The 17796-nt window shown below is 40.6% G+C and overlaps 1 protein-coding gene across 16 annotated transcripts in view; it reads right to left on the bottom strand.

Annotated features, from left to right (window-relative positions):
- Positions 1–7069: 7069 nt before the first annotated feature.
- The window catches only part of DTNA (dystrobrevin alpha), a 223993-nt gene continuing 213266 nt past the window's right edge, over positions 7070–17796 (bottom strand). For 15 of the 16 annotated variants that reach the window (XM_040550317.1, XM_040550314.1, XM_040550324.1 and 12 more), the window contains one exon: positions 7070–10584. In XM_040550317.1, coding sequence (XP_040406251.1) covers positions 10429–10584 — 156 coding nt within the window. In that variant the 3' untranslated portion in view covers positions 7070–10428. Of the gene's footprint in view, positions 10585–15241; positions 15289–17796 lie in introns of all 16 variants that reach the window. The other variant, XM_040550325.1, reaches the window with a different exon arrangement.

Genomic DNA, 17796 nt, shown 5'->3' with positions numbered 1-17796 from the left:
TAATCTTGATGCTCTTGTGAAGTTGTAATTTTTCCAACTTGCCAGACACCAGCATTTTCAAGGCTAGACAAGAGGTAAATGTCTCATGCAGAAAACAAAGACACTCTTGAAGCAGAAAAACTTCAAAGCCATCAAAGTCAAGGCCTTCGCTGCACCATATAAATATCAAAAGGCATGGGGTAAAACAATTCATCTTTTCTTTTTTGGCGGTAACAGTTCATGTTCTATGAGCCTTGCTGAACTTAAGCTAAATGCCACCTCTCTGGGAAGGACTCGTCCCACGAGCGTAATTCCCTCCTCCCCTTCAAAAGCCAGGTGGTGGATGGGAAGAAGGGGGTCTCTCTCAGACCCTTGGGTAATGGTCTGAAGCCCTGAAGTGTTGGTCCTGATTATAACCATTGGCACAGCACAGCACTGCAGGATGGGGAAGGCCACAGAGCCTGCTGGGGGTGGAAAGTCATGACTCAGTGCTAAGTTTCCCAAAGCCAGGGAGGAGACTGTCCTCCCGCAGAGCTCATCGGGGTGCACTTCAGACAGGTATTTCACCTCAAGCCCAAGGCACTGCGCAGGCATGAGCGTGCAGTGCCTCCTGGTCCCCCAGGGGTGAGGAGACTGCTGCTACCTCACCGGTGTCCCACCGGTGAGAAGAGCAGGACGAAATGCAGAACATGTGCATTGGCCATGGCCTGGAGGAGGACACAACACAGCAGGGATGGACCACTGCTTGGATATTGGTAAAAAAAACAACTCGTTAGATGAGGAGCATGAAGGAGGAGAGGAAATACAGCAATGGCAGCAAGAAGGATGCTTTTTGGCCATAAATTGAAAGCCAACAGTAGGGGTTTAGATATGACTATGGCCAAGGACAATGTTTTAACCATCTCTTAGTCATGAGTTTACTGTTTACCCATAAAAACTCAGAGAAATGCTTCAAAATAGTTCCAAAATGATTTTTATTTTTTCCTGGTTTCACTCACCACTGCTCCTTAGTTTCCCTGTAGGAACGCAGGGCGAATCAAGGGACCGAGATTTCATACCAAGTCATACAGTAGCTGGGACTGTGGGGTGGAATGAGACGATGGCTGAAAATCATGCAGCATGCCAGGGACTTGGCTCACATTGCACTAGGATTATTGTCTCTCCACGCAGTGAAAAGGGCCGTTCAAAATCTGAAGCCTAATGTCATGCCAAAAATCTGTGCTTGTCGGCTTTTTTGTTTGTCATGAAAAATGTGACACCACTCTTCCATTCCTTCTATTAATTCCTATGGGAAAACCCTTATCTGCAATAAATAAACCCCAGCCTTTTGAGTTCATTGCATATTTACTTTTCTTGAATTCTTCTAGTTTTACAACTTCACTACTTAATTTCTGCTTTACTGGTAGAAAAAGCCAGGAGACAGCTGTTAGTGGGAACACTGCATGCTTTTTTCGAAGGCAGATGTGCCAGTGACTACTGTTAAGAAATGCACGTTCATGTCTCTGCATTTGCTGTAGTTATTTCATTTTTTTTCCCATGCACTCCCTCTAACTTATATGGTTTGTATTTTTTTAAAACAACTTGTTTTCTACCGTTTCACATCTGTTGGGTGTTAATTTGTAGATTCTTTAGAAATGAAAGGAAAAGCCGAACATTTCTCCATATTCTACCACTTAACAAATTATTATAATGGCCTTTATCCATGTTTCCAAAAATTTGAGCTTTGTTTTTCAGATCAGTGGATGGTGTATCAGTGTTGTCCGTAAGTTCGTGCCAATGTTCTTCTATGAGGACTGGATTTATATTGATTAATTTTTCAAAGTGTTACTATGCTACAGATAAACAAGTATAAATAATGTCAACAGCATATAAGAAATGTTAATTTCAGCTGGGATAGACAGTTTAACCCCTGTAGATAGACACAACAACTAATATAAAGAAGACTTACATCTTCAATACGTCCTTGCCTCGGTTTCCAAAACATACACACACCCTTCTTTAGTTTGAAGGTATATCTATTCTTGCAGCTGTGAAAGATTTGCAAGCAAATAAAGTCACAACCATGAGAGAGATTAGCTCTTTCATGATATGTTGCACCACCCCTATTTAGCAACAGTTCTTCATGGGTTGTAGGTTTTATGAGATTTCAGACCTTGCCTGACTGTGTGACTTCAGGCAGCTAATATAAAGTGAATGGCATTGGAGGGAGCGAGGTATCTTTAATTTTCAGTGTTTTTTCATTTATGAACAGTGCCAACTTTCTGTTGAAAACAAGTGCTTCCAGAGCAACAATCTTGCAGCTTTATAGGGGAAAGAAATCACACTTACAATCAATGTTGGATTTTAAAGAATACTTCTTTTGTGACTGCACTATATGAGAAAGACTCTTCTTCAACAACCTGTCTACTCTACCAAAAATACCTCCTATACCTGCATTTATTTATGATAATGTAACCAGAAACAGAACGTGTTTATAATAAGGTGGAGTCCCTTTAATAAAATGAAAGGATTGTGTTCTCCAGCATTGCTCATGTTAATAATTTCCAAATGGAATTTGCATAACAATCTTTCTTTTCAAACTGCTGGTCCAACAAACCAAGCTGCAACACTTCTGTTTAAGCTTTGTTCTGCAAGTATTCTGGGACGGTAATTTAGTTGTCGGTTTTGGGGGCTGCATGAGCATAATTAGGTTTATGCAGCTAAAGACACATCCACATGCTTCTGTGGTAAATTAGATGAAGGAAAGTGCTGGATTTGGATAAATTTGACAAAATTCAGACCAGAAATTCTAGAGTAAGCTTAAAGATCTCTGTAGACATACAGTACATTGAAAATAATTTTCTCTTGAGTTACAGCTATGGTATCACTAAATGGTAATGAAATGCATCCATAGGCCATAAGGAATAAATATTTTCATTACTGCTGTGCCCTTCAAGAAAAGTTCTTTCTTGATCAGAAATGCTGCACTATTGCTGCTTCAGTCAAATGAGGCTAAGGGGCAAGCACATATGGCTGATATTCTAGATAGCTACTGTCTATTTGAATCTTAACATTAAATTGGCCCGAAGTCCAGAAGTTATGCCTCCTGACATGTTGTGTTAACAGGTGAACATCCCTCTTCTTTTTATATTTCCCTCATGTTTTTTCCTTCTTAGCCTGGAGCATCCCACCTCCAGAGGAGGAGAGACATCTGCCTGTGTTTGGTGCGGTGGGGCTCTGACATCCTCTGCAGCAGCTGTTTCCTCCAAAGATATAAAACCAAGGGCAGGGGTTTTGGAGGCTGCTGTGCTGTAAAACCAGGGCCCTCATCCCAATGGGTTCTCACAGGTCACAAAATGTCACAAAGCATCACAAAAGCAGAGTCTGTGCCTGAGCTGGAGCTTTGAGTCAGGGAATGGCAATTCCTGAGGCCAGCCTTGTTTTGGGAGGCTGGTGTGAGGGCATGTGCAGCATAGCTCTCCCTTGCCTGGGTAAGGATGGCTCACGCTCCTTCTTCCCTTGCAGTGGAAATGAGAACAACCCGACTCATCCAAACTGGGTAGGAGAGCCGCTTGCTCGCTGACTCATCCCGTGCAGTCTGGAATGCCGTTTCTCATTCAACGTGGCAAGAACAAACCCATCAGTGTACGTGTGCCAGTGATCATGCAGAGCGAGGCATACAAAACTGGTTGAAGCAAGCAAGGGAAACGCTCCTGCAGGGTATCCACGTTCCTATGTCATCACTAGACCATGAATGTCCAAATCAGCACAACAAAGTAAATGTATCAAAGCAAAGCTGAGTCCTCTTCTCTTTAAAGAATCTGCTTATTTCTACAGTTTATAAGTTCTAGAAACAAGCCTTTGAATTTTAAATATGGATACCTAGGCAACAGTGGATGACAAAGACACTCAACAAAATTCAAGCCTTGCCTTTCCCAGATTTTTTTTTATTGTGTTGGCTTTAAGTCATGTTGGCCAAGTTCTATATTCAGAGGTGAGAGAATAAATATCGTTATTTTTTTTCTGATTTGTCTGGAAAGATTTTATCTCCAGATGACTGAAATGGATTGGTTTTATACTCCATATCACAGCTGGAGAAGGAAAATGCTGAGGGCTGGCAGGATTCTGAGGAAGCTGTGGGACCTCTGATCTGTGTCTGCCATTCTTTTCCAGTTTTGCTCTCTTTAGGTTAAGGGGAGGATCCCCAGGTGAACCTGCACATAAGACGGTTTGACTTTTCTGCCACCAGTCTTGCAGGCACTATCAGCCTTGGTAACCCCAACCTGTAGCCAAAACAAGTTAATTTTTGCATTATCAGTTTGCCAGACAAACAACCAATGCTAGAACTGTGCAGACTTTGTATAGCCTTTACAAAACAGCTTTTAATGGGTGAACAGATGCTTTTCTGAATACATTTCTCACAATCAACACCTCAGAATATTGTTCCCTGTTCCTTCTTCTTGCATTTATATATGAACTCTGTTAACTTGTGAAAGCTTAGATCCAAAACATAGCATAAAATGTGCTTCTGTTGAAGTGTCCTCTGATAAGCGTGCAGTGAGGGGAGTCCCCTGGAGTACTAATTACTGCCTGCACCCACTCTGGGATCAGCCTCCCACTGAAACAAGCAGTTTGCTGGGGGGCTTCATGCTCAGGAGGGCTTGGGGCAAACGCATTGAGGGGAAGAGCACATTTGTGGTATCAAATGTAAAAAACAACTCAGGGAGCGGGTAATGCCACCTAAACATCCTACTTTTCTATTTTGTAGAAGTGCAATAAGGTATTATTTTTCAGGTCCCAGCAGAACTGAGGTCTTTCAGGCCCAAGGGATGGAGCCCACTGGGCAAAGCACCAGCCCAAGGAGCCCTCCTTGGGCAGTCATTTTCCTGGGCTGACACAGCACTTGTCTCAAGTGAAGGCCTGGCAGAGCACAGGCAGAAGGCTGGGATATGTGGGTAAACATGCTCATGTTCCCAAGCCAGAAACTGTATGTGCTATTTTCAGAAGGGGATGTACCAAGAGGGCCTGAAGCTGAACCAAGCGGTGATAAGAAAACCACACAAAACACATACTCGCAGGAGGCCACTCTCCTCACAGACTAAGCAGGCTGCACACAGGGTTGGGCTATTGCAAGCAGGGGAGCAGGAGCATTAATGGGAGGCCTTTGTGGCTGGCAATTAGTATAATGAGCAGCAGGCCTAGCACATCTGCCATCTGCCCACTGCTAAGTGTCTTGTAAAAAAAAGTAAGTCACGAGGAAACTAATTTGCTGGTGGTAAATTGTGTTGTATGAAAACAGCAAACCACACTCCGTAAGGCCATGTGCCAATGACAAAATACGCTGTGGCCTCCTCCAGTTCCTTCCAAGGCACATAACAATAACTACTTTTTCACATTTCCCATCCTTTTAGTCTTTAGCAGTAATCACCTTATCTCAGAGCCTGAATGATGTGGCTTGCAGGGCTCCCCTGCCAGTTTCCCTGGTGCACTTTCTGCCTGCCACGTCCATCTGGGAGCCCCATCCAGCTCCTTTCCCCACTCCTGTCCCTCCCTCAGGCAGGCTGGCAGCCCTGCCTTGTGTTCCTTCCCTTCCCATAACCAAATTAATGACATCCTCCCACTCCTTCCTCATTAATGAAATTGTCCTCAACATCTAGTTCCATCTTTCCAAATTGGTTGGAGAAGATGTGAGAGTTCTCCTCCCCCACTCACTGAACCTATATCTGTGATAGGCGCAGCCTCATAGTCCTTGCAATGTTCTCTTACAGAATATCAAAGTTTTCACCTGGCAGGAGGGTCTGCTTGCAACTCAGCTGCTGAGCAACAGGTAGTTCCAACACACTTTGGAAGAGTAGACGTAGGTCCATGTGCTGCTGAATGAACCTCCCAGATGGTCTTAGGGCATTGCAGATGCTTTCAGTCATCCAGCTCAGAAATGATGCAGCCAAGGTGCCACCTTCCCAGATCTAAAGACAATTTATTTATATTTTTCTATTCTTTTTATTTCTTTTTTTTTTTTTTTTCAAATGAAACTATTTTATTCCTTCCTGTATGAGTCTATTTTCCTCATGGGGAACAGAAGGTAGCTAGAGTAACTAAGAGGTAAAGAGGAAAACAGCCTGTGCCTATAAATTAGTTTCCATTTGTTCCTTTGTTCCCCAAAGGCCATGGTCTGACTGTGGGTTAGGAAGAAATACAGCAATTTGGGATTATACATGGATAAAACAGTTATCCTCATGAGCTGATGATATGTCATCATATATTACAATCCTGTGGATGTGAATTTGGATTGGGATTCTGGAGGCAAAGTTCAGAGTATATGGCAAATAATTTACAGTGTAAAACGATTGCCTTATTGAAGAATGTCACCACGTAGACAGGGGAATTAGGGCAAATAAACCTTGGTGATTTATAGGTTACCACATCAGGAAGCTTGGAAGGAGAAGTGAGCGTACTGGGTTTTATCTGCTTCCCAGATACTGGGATATTTCACTGCACAGTATGATTTACAGGATTATTTTTAATGTGCTGGTACTGCTTTCCTTCTAAGTGACCCCACCCTGGCGTAATTAACTGGATGGTTAGCAATGTTGTCTGTACACAAGGATGTCTTGGCTGTGTTGAGCTGCAGGGACATGCTTTGTGGTGGCTGGCTGTAATGCATCCGCTGGCAAGGGCTGCTGCCATCGCGGGAGAGCAGCACACCTTCAATGAACTATCTCATGGAGAACCACCGGCACTGCAGGCACAAAAAGCACAGCTGGGATTGCCTCCCTGCTGCCTTTGCCATGCCTAGGCGTACTTCACCACAACACAAACTTGTTGCTTTAGGTAAGATCTCTTCATCTTGCGTTGCAACTCTGTGCTCTTTTAAGAGAGAAGAAACTGCCTGGGCTGCTGGAAAGCAGGGGTTGATCAGTGCTATGCTTAAAGCACTGGGGAAAGTGGTGGAAGCAGTTCTCTTGTGCAGAGGTGGAGGAGAATACATGGCAAAGCAAAGGCTGCTTGCTGCACCACAGGGAAACTTTTTGCTTTCCTACAGAAACAAACTGTCCTTGGGCTCCATGGACTTACGAAACCAAAATAAGCCACAGACGTGATGCTCCATAAATTACTTTTAAAAATCTTTTTAATGAAGAAATAATTCCATTCCAAAATATAGACACACAATTAAATAGTTTAATCACTTCAAAATATAACATGTCCCCAGTAGGTTCCAACACACACACACAAAACAATACTTAACAGCAATACAAAAAACCCATACAATAGCAGTTCTGTTACAATACCAATGAATATTGTGACATCTTTAGTGTCTCTGTATCTGTCTCAAGTGGTGTCAAGTACAGTAGTTTTAAAAATGTCTTATAGTTAGTAGCCTCAAGATGTAACTCTTCATACATTTTTTTTTTTTGGTTCAAAGGTAAAAATGCCCTTTGCCTTCAGGACACAGTGGAGTGCTCGTTGTTCACAGCTCCGTCTGCTGAATTGAACCAATGTGATTACAGCAACCTGAGGTTGCAATATTTACAAAGTCTATCTACAGTAATTGCCAAGAACCAATAAAGATGGGAGAAGATGACTGAAAGTAAAGGCAGACACACGTGATAAATTATGATGCAACAATTTGGCTCATGCATATAAGAAAATACATATTATATCACAACAAAGGCCACACACCTTTTTATGCGGTTTAGTTAACATTACTACTTACAGACAACCCATTCTCCACCTTTGCTTTGGACATTCGAGGACCATATACATCTTCACATCCCTGTCTCCTGAATCCAAACCACTGGTTTCCCTCCAGTGACAGTAAAACCACCCAGAGACTTGACTGCTGTGGTGGGCCATTGGTAGTTAAGAAAAGGCCCATGCCAAGGACCTCTTCTGCAACTGTTTGTATTAATGACCGCAAACCACACTCAAAATAATATTCAACAAGCAGACAAAGACCAGCTGGGCGAAAATGTAGCCAGCCTGACAGTTGGAAAATGCTTAAAATAGATATTTGGAGAGCCGAATAAGAGGTGCTTCATCTCAGAGCTCCAGGGCACGAGGGACCTAGAGCCCTGCTGGGGACCACCTTGCTGAGAGAAAGGCGCTCGATGCATCAACTTTCTTCATTACCCCTAGTCTGGAAGCCCTTGCAATGGATTTATTCTATTACATCTATTTTAAGCATAGTGATAATGGTCACATAGACATGATGGTGATGGGAGGGAGCTATTACTCTGGGTACAGTTAAACATGACATGGGTTGAATTAGTCAGCCATTGCACATAGCTGCGTTCTAGCTTGTTTTATCACTGTTCAGGAAATGCTTGACTGGAATCCTGAGCTGACAGCAACATCTACAGCTTCATTGGATTAGCTTTAAATGTGGAGTGCTAGGCACTAGTGGAGGCTCACCCATTCCTGAGAGGAGGTTAGAGGAGGGGGCATCAGAGGATATGGTGCCTGCCTTGCCAGGTTGGCACATATCCCAGGAGCAAAGACCAGTGACCGCAGAAATGAAAAGCTTGCATGAAGATATCTGGATGCCTTAGTATCCATTTGGATGTCTGAGACCAAGCCCAGCTATGCAAGGAGATGTGGACAAGAGTTCTGCATAAGCAATAATACTATATGAAAGTGAAAAATGGCAGCAGCTCTTTCATACAGATACTCATCCCCTAACACATAATGCCCAGGGAAACAGCCACGAGCCTAGAGAGTGCATGCAAGCAACAAGTGAACTTACTGGGCTGAGCTACACAGCAATCTCACATAAATATGGCAGCGCACATCCAGGTAACCATGAAAGAGAGGACAGACAAACCGTGTTAACCTGCTTCAGATCGATATCTGATCACTTGCTGTAGGCAAACTGTGCTGGTGTGAAATATCTGTATGAAATGTTACTGTTTTCAGGGCTGCGAGGCAATGTCACTTCGGGTCAGCCAGATACTGGAAGCAGCGATGTTGTATTAGTGTAGTAAAATGATGTTAGCACAGAGGCTGTCCCAAGCTAACACACTGAGCTTCTCTGCTGGGCTATGCGACCAGCACGTAGCGTTGCACTGATGTTCCTGCCCTGCTTCTGGTCTAGCTGGTCCTGGACTGGCTCCGAGTTCTCCATGTGGACTACTATCGGCTATGTATTACGCCATACAGGCATAATCTTTATTTCCAAGCAATACACTGCATGGGGGATATTCCAGCTATTTTGTGTCTGTCCCTGCTCAGAACTACCCATAGGCTTGTAGTAACAGCTGAGCAAACACGTTTTAGCTAGCAGTCTCACTTCCTAATCCAAAATGGCCAGATAGGTCCCCTTTCTCCTGAAATGCCTTTATCCTTGAGAGCTACGAAAATGGACAAAACTCTAATCCTGTAACCGTATGCATGTCCTTTCAAAATAATCCACCGCTTTTCTTGTGCTTTTCACTGATAGCTAATTCTCCATCCAGCTCTGAAAGAGTCTCACTACACATTTCCAAGAGTGCATGCAGAACATCTGGTGGCTGGCTAAGGCAATACACATTCGGAAATAAAAAGAAAACAGTTGCAAGCGCACTTTAAGCCTGTACATTTAAAGCTGAAGGCCTCAAAAATAACGTTAATGGAGTGGGTGAGTTGGAGGGGCAGAGAAATGGAAAGAGACGATTTGCTGAACACATGCTTACTAAAGCTAAAACATCAATGAAACGATACCATGGAAGATTATACATAACATCAGTCAGTTCAGGGATCTTATGGCACCTGTGGTTTATAAACAGCTTTAGCAACGAGTATTTCAAAACATAGTTCACAGTTTTAAGAAGATCTGTGCTGATTTAAAAACTAGATTCTCTATCATTTGAATGTCACCTTTTGTATATGATAGCTATTTGGAAAAAAAATATTTACACTAACTTCTATGGCTGATTTGTTAGATTATTTTGAAAGAAACATTCCTAAGTTACACATTAGCCCTAGATTAGAGATTTTTCAGTTATTATTAATAATTATATTATTTTAGTACATTTTGTATAAGTCAATTTAAAGACTTGCAAACAAATTGCAAATATAGTCTGGTACTTCAATTTTTGGGCTACTAGATATATACACTCAGGAGTATAATCATTCAGTGTTAAATGCATAATTGCAGCTTTTTATTTCTTCCGTGGAAAAAATGTACAGTGTATAGTAAACTGATCTACTAAAATCTCGAAGTATTCAGAAATCAAATTTCTATCTATAAACAGTATTGTCATTGTAAACTGAACAGGTTCAATATCATGTGCAAAGGGTTTATGTGAGTTATTAATACTGCCATCCTTTGTAACAGCAGTACATACTTCAGTCTGTATTCTTCACTGGTAATGAGCCATGTTACAGAAGATGTAGCTAATATAAGTTAGCTTTAAACAAAAGTCTTTTTGTCAAAACACACATCTACAAACTACAACTCTTAGAACAAAAGTACTGTGCTACAGTCCTCAGAACTTAGTTATGTGAATTTTTTGTCAAGAGACGCTGCACCTCTTGGTTCCACTCTTCTGTGAAGTTTGCAGCTAAGCTTTCCTCATCGTCTGTCCGAAAGCAGCTCTCCTCATCATCAGTTCTTACATAGCTCTCGTTGTCTGTCTGACTGCAGCTTGCCTGTTGAGAAATGTTTAGGGAAACTTTTATTTATAAAGTGCCAGTTTAAGATGCTGCATGTGTGTGCGCATACCCACACAGGCACACCCACAAGCATAGCAAGAGCATGCTGCTTTACAGAGAGAAAAAAGGAGGACCTGATCAATTCCTGTGGCTATACCTGAAAAAAATCCCCAAAAAAGTGAAAAACCCATTCTACATAGATGAGCCACAGGTATCTGAGCTATAAACAAAAACTTACAGGGCACTTGGTAAGGAGAAAACTTCTTACCATGGTGTTCTTACCAGACTGTTCTCTGCTCTTCATGTAAGCCACTGGAATAACTGGGTCTGCATTAACACAGATTTGCAGATTTTTCCATTTTCCTTCCATTTTATGCTTACAGGTTGCTGTCTAAATAGATTATTGATAGCCAAACCATGGTTTATTGCCCTCGTGCACAGGGTGTTCAGCCACCCAGTTAACAGTCACTCGCCATCTCCTGTCATGAGTTTCCCCTCACATGAAAATGTCTTATCCTTCATTTACAGGCTTGGATATGTTTTGTTATGTCTACGAAGAAATGCAGTTACTTAAAAGGATGACTCAGGATGCTATAGCTCATAAACAGCCTAGTCTGCTGGTGCACTTTTTTTTTTTTTTTTGTGTGTGTGTGTGTGTGTGGCTTGAAGAATGAATAAATATCTTAATACTAGAGTCATCAAAGTTTTAGGTGGTAATGGAAAATAGTTAATAGATGACCACTGCTCTCTCTCAGAACTTCGTCAGGACCTGTGAACTTTTTCTTTTGGTGTATTTTTCCTAAAGGCACTGTTTTTTTATACTGTTTACACCCTTTCAAGGATGAGGAGCCCATCCTTTTTCTTTTCAACTACCTCAGACAGAGATCTGATAGTAACAGCATAAAAGACCAAACCCTATCAACATGAATTCTTTCCTACTCATTTCATTTCTCACCTACAAGATGAGAGAGGAAATGCAAATGGCTTTAGCAAAAAAGAATTAAATGAAATCTGATGACTCAAGAAAGGTCAGGTAGATTATCTTGCTTCTTCTCCTTCCTGACACCATTTGATTGTATTAATTATTCAAGCACAAATGCTTCCATCTGGTTCCTTAATACCTAAGCATGTCAAATGGTATGATGATCTTAATTTAGTATCTCCTTGTGTCAGGCAGTTACAAAAGACCTAACATTAACATTTTGTTGACGAATGAAAAGGAAACCTGCATTACAAGTATAATGAGAGGTTTGCAAAACATTCCTGAAGTGAATTTTAAGGAAGTATTTTTTAAAAAATCAGGCATGCATTTACACCACTGAAGTGTGCAAACTAATTTGGTAATCTTATAAAGGAACATTTTTGCTCTTCACAAAAAGAAAATTAAAGGCATGGCAGAGGTCAGTTCTCAGGTGTGTGAGTAATTTTTACTGAATCACTTTAAGGGTAAATATAGGTACACCTCATATTTCTTGATGGCATCATTATAAACCACAAGAGCAAAGCCAGAGTGGCTTGTGAAATGTTGGATGCATTAAGATGCATCGACAGTACTGATAAGTATTTGGTTTTGTTTCTAATTTTCTGGATAAATTACTTATCTTGGTTGAGTGGGGAGATGGCTAGTCTAAATTCTCTCAAGGCTTCTCTCAGTTTCACATCCAGCATTGGGATAGAGGTTTCCATACAAGAAGTAAGGAGCACTAATGGACCTCAGGACTCTAAATTCATTGAGGCATTTTGGAAATGCCAGAATTAATTCCAAGTTAAGACTCATATGACATGTCATATTATGAAACTGCTTCTCAGCCTTTGTTGTAACATAATCCAAAAATTCTTTTCTGTTACTTATCATTCAGTGATTTTCAAAAAGTACCCCTATCACTTGTGTGATTTTACAATTAAATTAAAAAAAAAAAGGAAGCTGCTTCTTCACAATTAACTTGGTCACAGTTCTCTTACAGCTTTTTTACACCTACGTGCTAAGAAGAGAAGGGCTTAAGGAGAAAAATAAAGAGGAAAAACAAAAAATAGCTTACAAAGTAGCACACATTTTTAAAAATTGCTGTGCTGTCAGCCTTCTGTTATATTCAATTGGAATGGTCCACATAATGCTGTTTTTTATGTTCAGAATGAAAAAAAAAATGAATTAGATGAGACCAACTAAAATGTTGCTGTGGCAGCACTAAGAAAGCATTGCTTTAGAAAATCTCGGGAATTGTAAGGCTTGTGGGAGCATGTCCACTGCTCAAGTTGACAACTCTTAATTGAAAGTGACAACTTCTTAACTGCTTTCAGAGGTGGAGGCTTTCTGTTCCCATTGGCCATCCTTGGCAAGAAATGCAACTACTGTCAGGGGGATAAAGGCAAAATAATGTTGAAGTTGCGTGTTCACGTGTTCAGATAATTTTGAGATCTGCCTAGTGCCTGCTGAAAACAACCTCAAATTCACTCTGTTACTTTATTAAGAATAAACCAAGTAGTATTAAAGTACATTTAACATATAAACTCAAAACATGATTAAATTATATTACATGTATTACTCGAACCACTTGATCTCTTGGGAACTTGTTATACCAGATGCTATTTCAAAATGAATTCTAGAGAATTGAACATAGCACTTTTAAAAAAGCAAATGCAAATAGAATACAAAAATCAAATGACATCAACATCGGTTTTCCATGATTGATAAATGACGAAGTGAACACAACTCTGTGGCTGGCCATCAGTACATATCACTCATATGAAGCTATAATAAATTGATATGATTCAAAAACATCCAGGAGTTGAGATAGCAACTCGGTATCAGATCTCTGCTAATTTGAGTCAGGATACATATTTTCAAGAAAGCAGTATATACAGAGGTATGTATTTTCCTACACTTATGTGTTAGTATTGCTTTTTCACAAAAACTGAAACCTTAAAAAGGTTTGCCTGGGCTTTCAATTAATAGTATTTTCTTTATTTATTGTATTTTATTTTTTGCTTAATACTGCAAAGGATTTGCCTGAATGTTGCTATCCTTTAAAGTCAGTTATTCATAGTTGCAATTAAAAACCGCTAGACATAGTAGTTCCCCTATATACACAGTCACATACATTGTTGTTGAAAGATCTATTTTCCTTTTCGTGTGACCTGATCTGTAACTGTCAACTGCAACAAAATGAAAGACGAAAATTTGCTTTTCTGGCTGTCTATGTTTAGGAAACTCTACACAGCTCATATTTTTAACAGAGCTACTGAGAAAATGACTGTAACCTGAGGGGCAATGTTAGGAGAATTTTTACGAGCAGTTATTTGGTGTTTATAGTACTCTGGATATTGCTATTTGCTTTTCACATCCATTTATTCTTCTTTAGCAGACAATGTGACTGATGCTTCAGAAATACCTAAACAGATTTTAACACTCAAGACAGGCAGCTCCCTTCCCAAGGCCCAACCTTTAACATCCTACTATCTTCAGAACTTGTAAAAATTTTGAATTAGGGTTAAATTTTGCTATCAAAACTGCCATATAAATAAGTACGGTTTCAGCCTCTCCTGAAATGCTGGCACCCCTAGCATAAAGCACAGCATACAAAATCTAGCAACACAAATCCCTGCTACAGTTGGCACAGCTTGACCCACTGGTTTTGCTTGTCTGAGCATGACCCTGCTCCCAGCTCTGAGTGCCCATTGATAGTGGGCCTTCAGTTGCCTTTACTTCTGGCTTTGAGGAATAGACTCAGTTTGCAGACTGGAGTCAGACCCCTCCTTTGATTTCTCCCCCCCCCCTTCTGGCCCTGTTAGCCCAGGGTTCGGTGTCACAGTAGGATGGATGGCATCCTCTCACTGCTGGCTCCACAGCAGGGCACCTCGCCCTCCTCAGAAGTCAGAAATGCAAAGCCCACAGCAAGAAGGAAGCCTGTGGTTTCCCACTCCCTTGGCAAATGTTTGGAATAACAGGCTACTTTGTAAAAATAGCTTTTGCCTGCATTTCTGAATAAAAATACAATTGTTGAACTTGGCATTAAACTCAGTGCTGCAACTGTGCGGTTGGCACATGTAAAGAACATGACCTGAATATGGATCAGCAGGGAAGTTACAGACTTTCTTGCTTTATCTCTGAATTGCCAGACCCCAGATATTAAGTAGCTGGGTACCTTGCACTTTGGATTGGGGCATTTTAAACTTCCACAACACATTGGAGGATAGCTCTACAATTAGGCAGCTGGCGGATTGCTTTCTTTGAAGTTTTGGTCGCACCAGAAATGATTTATTTCAGTTATCCTAGGAACTCCCAACCATTGCATAGAACTGAACTCAGGTCTCCTGAAGTGTAATCTGTTTTCTTGTCTACTGAATATACTTCTTCCGTACTGGCTAATACACTTGTTATCATCCCCAGGGGCAAAAGTCCCACGTTCTCACCCTTACGGCCAACAAACAGAGAAGATGGAAAGGGTGGTGGCTTAACAGGAATCTTCAGGGCCAGGGCCACATTTCAAATGGATTATTACCAGTTATTTAGAGACATTCATAGACACACTAATACAAGTTAAAAGAAAGAAACAGCATCATCACATACACTCAGGCAGTACAAGGTGCATTACAAGTGAAATACACATTTTGAGGATTCACTCTAAATACTCTTCTAAATTACAGTGATACTTACTTGAGAGGAGAGAGAGAAGGATATTGCACTCAACTTTGCAAACTGACCTGTAGATAAACAGAGGATAGAAAACAAGAACATGACAAATTAAGCCAGTGAGCAGCCAGGCAGTGTATTATTCTGAAGAAAGCCATGCACAAGCCTAGAAATAAAGACAGCAATTAAAAACCCAGAAAGCAAACCCAACGAAAAGTGTCTTACACAACACATCCAGCAAAAGACTGTAACAAGAACACAACCAATAGCAGATGTGGGAGGATAAGCACTGTTAGCATTTACACTTGTGCACTAAATGCTTTTTTTTCTTTTTTTTTTTTTTGCTGGTGCAAATACTTGTTATTTACAACATGCTTCAAAAAAAGAGAGAGAAAGAAGTCTCCTTTGAGGTTTCCTGCCCCAGATTCCCTTGTGCATCCTGAGTGTTTTGCTCATACTTTACTAATTTAGAGTTTTGCTTGAAAGTCTTGCTTGGAGACAAGGTGACACGAAATAACAAGAGTGGGTTTTGACCAACCGTCTTCCATGCTACACTACATCTACACATTTTTAAAAATGTGCTGCTTTTACACAAAGTGAGATATTAAATAACATAAAAATGGTTACCATATTGTTACTGAGGGTACCATTCTGTAACCCCAGTAGGAGTTCTTCCTCACAGATTATTTCAGCTGACAATTGCATTACGACAGCTACAGCCACCAGTCTTTTCTTTGCTATCCAGATGAATGCATTGTACATATGAGTACAAATAGAAAAACAGCCTGTAATAAATACCAATGGTTGGATGCAAAATGAGAATATTTCACCTGGCTACTGTTCAATAGGATAACCTAAATAGTAATTTCCCAGTTTTCTATCATTTTTGCAAGTGGAAAGCAAGCCATGGCTTTAACTTTAGAAACTATCAGTGACATTAGTGGAAAAAGGCATGGAATAACAAAAAACACAAAATAACTGCAAAGTGCAGAGAACGAGCCAAAGCTGAAGCATGTGTGTCTCAAGAGCAATATATGATACTATCCAATCAAATCCTAATCATCCAAGTGGTGCCTTCTAGCTCACTACCTATTTTTGCTTGCTTTAAACCTGTTCCCTAATCAAAAGGGTATCAGCCATACTAGGAAGGACTTCTCATACATGTTGCATTCTTTGGGTCTGAGGTTATCGACAAGAAGTAGCTTCTACTTTTAGGTCACTGCTATCAAATTATTGCCTGATAGGAGCTGACAATCTGATGGACAGTGAAGTACATCATGAAATTTCTTTTGGAAAAATTCGACTGAATGGAAATGAGGAATGGAATGAGGACTTTCGACTGCCTCAGTGAACACATTTTTTGTTCACCTGAGTGTAGTCTTGGCTGACCTAAATTTAACAGGAGTTTTATTCTGACACCAACAAGAAATATTTCCTCCCCTTCTTCTGTGAATGCTGTTGGAAGACAGTAGAAAAGCTCTATTTTTGACTGAAGCAAGAGTAACACCCAGTTCTGTTTAGCAACATTTGCAACTTTGACTACGCAAGGAATACCCTTATTTTGCAGTGCACACGTGTACTCAGTTTTGTGCATGTACAAAATCCTGTTGTGACTTGTGAAACTCATGTAACACTGTTGATGTATATTGCACTTCCATCCTGTAATCAAAGTACAATCAAATTGGTCTATCTTTCCTCCCAGAAAAAATGAAATTTTTACCAGCAATAATAACATTTATTATTTGATGCATGATAGCTGTCACTGTTGAGGTACTCCTTCTTAGCAAATGACAGTTATCTTCTATTACATCAGCAGTGGCAGCTTATCTTATTTATAAGTTCAAAGGCTGTCATTTTTGTCATTTCCTAGCTTGGATTTTCAAAAAGTGACAAAAACAACGTCACCCACTGTTGCCTTAGTATATATTACACAACAGTGCTGCTGCTGCTGTCATCATGTCCAGTTCATACAACGAAATGAGTTCTGGCAAGCTACCCATGAGCCTGTAGCAGACTTAGGTAAACAAAACCAAAGAAAAGATTCTAACCAGCCTCAAAACTACCTGCAATTTTGATGAGTTTCAATGAACTTTTCCAAGACTAATTCATCCTAGCAGCTTTACAGAAGAGATAGTCACAAGAGCTGCCATTTTTTATTAGATCAAATGCCTGTCAGTCCCAGAATCTTGCCTCCAAAGTGACCAGCAATGGACACTACAGAAAAACTACCATCAAAATTTCTGCTCAGAAGGTGCTTTCAATCTGATTTCGGTACACCTGATCTCTCAGTGTCTGCTAAATCCTTTTTTTTTTAGCTCATTTATACTTTTGGTCTCTGTTACACTCTATGTTGGTGAGATTCAAATTTTAATTGCTCATCACATGGGAAAATACTTATTTTTGCTTGCTTTAAGCCAGTTCCCTAGTAACTGAATTGGGTATGCCCTACTACTGACACTGCTACCAACATTATAAGAAGATATGAATTTTATATTAGGATGTTCCCAGTCAGAATAACTTAAAAACTGGTGATAGTTCATTACACCAGGCAGAAGCAGAGACTGCTGCGCAGACAGGAG

Source organism: Cygnus olor, chromosome 2 (assembly GCF_009769625.2).
Source record: "Cygnus olor isolate bCygOlo1 chromosome 2, bCygOlo1.pri.v2, whole genome shotgun sequence".
Classification (NCBI taxonomy): Eukaryota; Metazoa; Chordata; class Aves; order Anseriformes; family Anatidae; genus Cygnus; species Cygnus olor.
The sequence above is the reverse complement of the archived record's forward strand: the minus strand, read 5'-3'. Positions and strand labels throughout refer to the sequence as shown.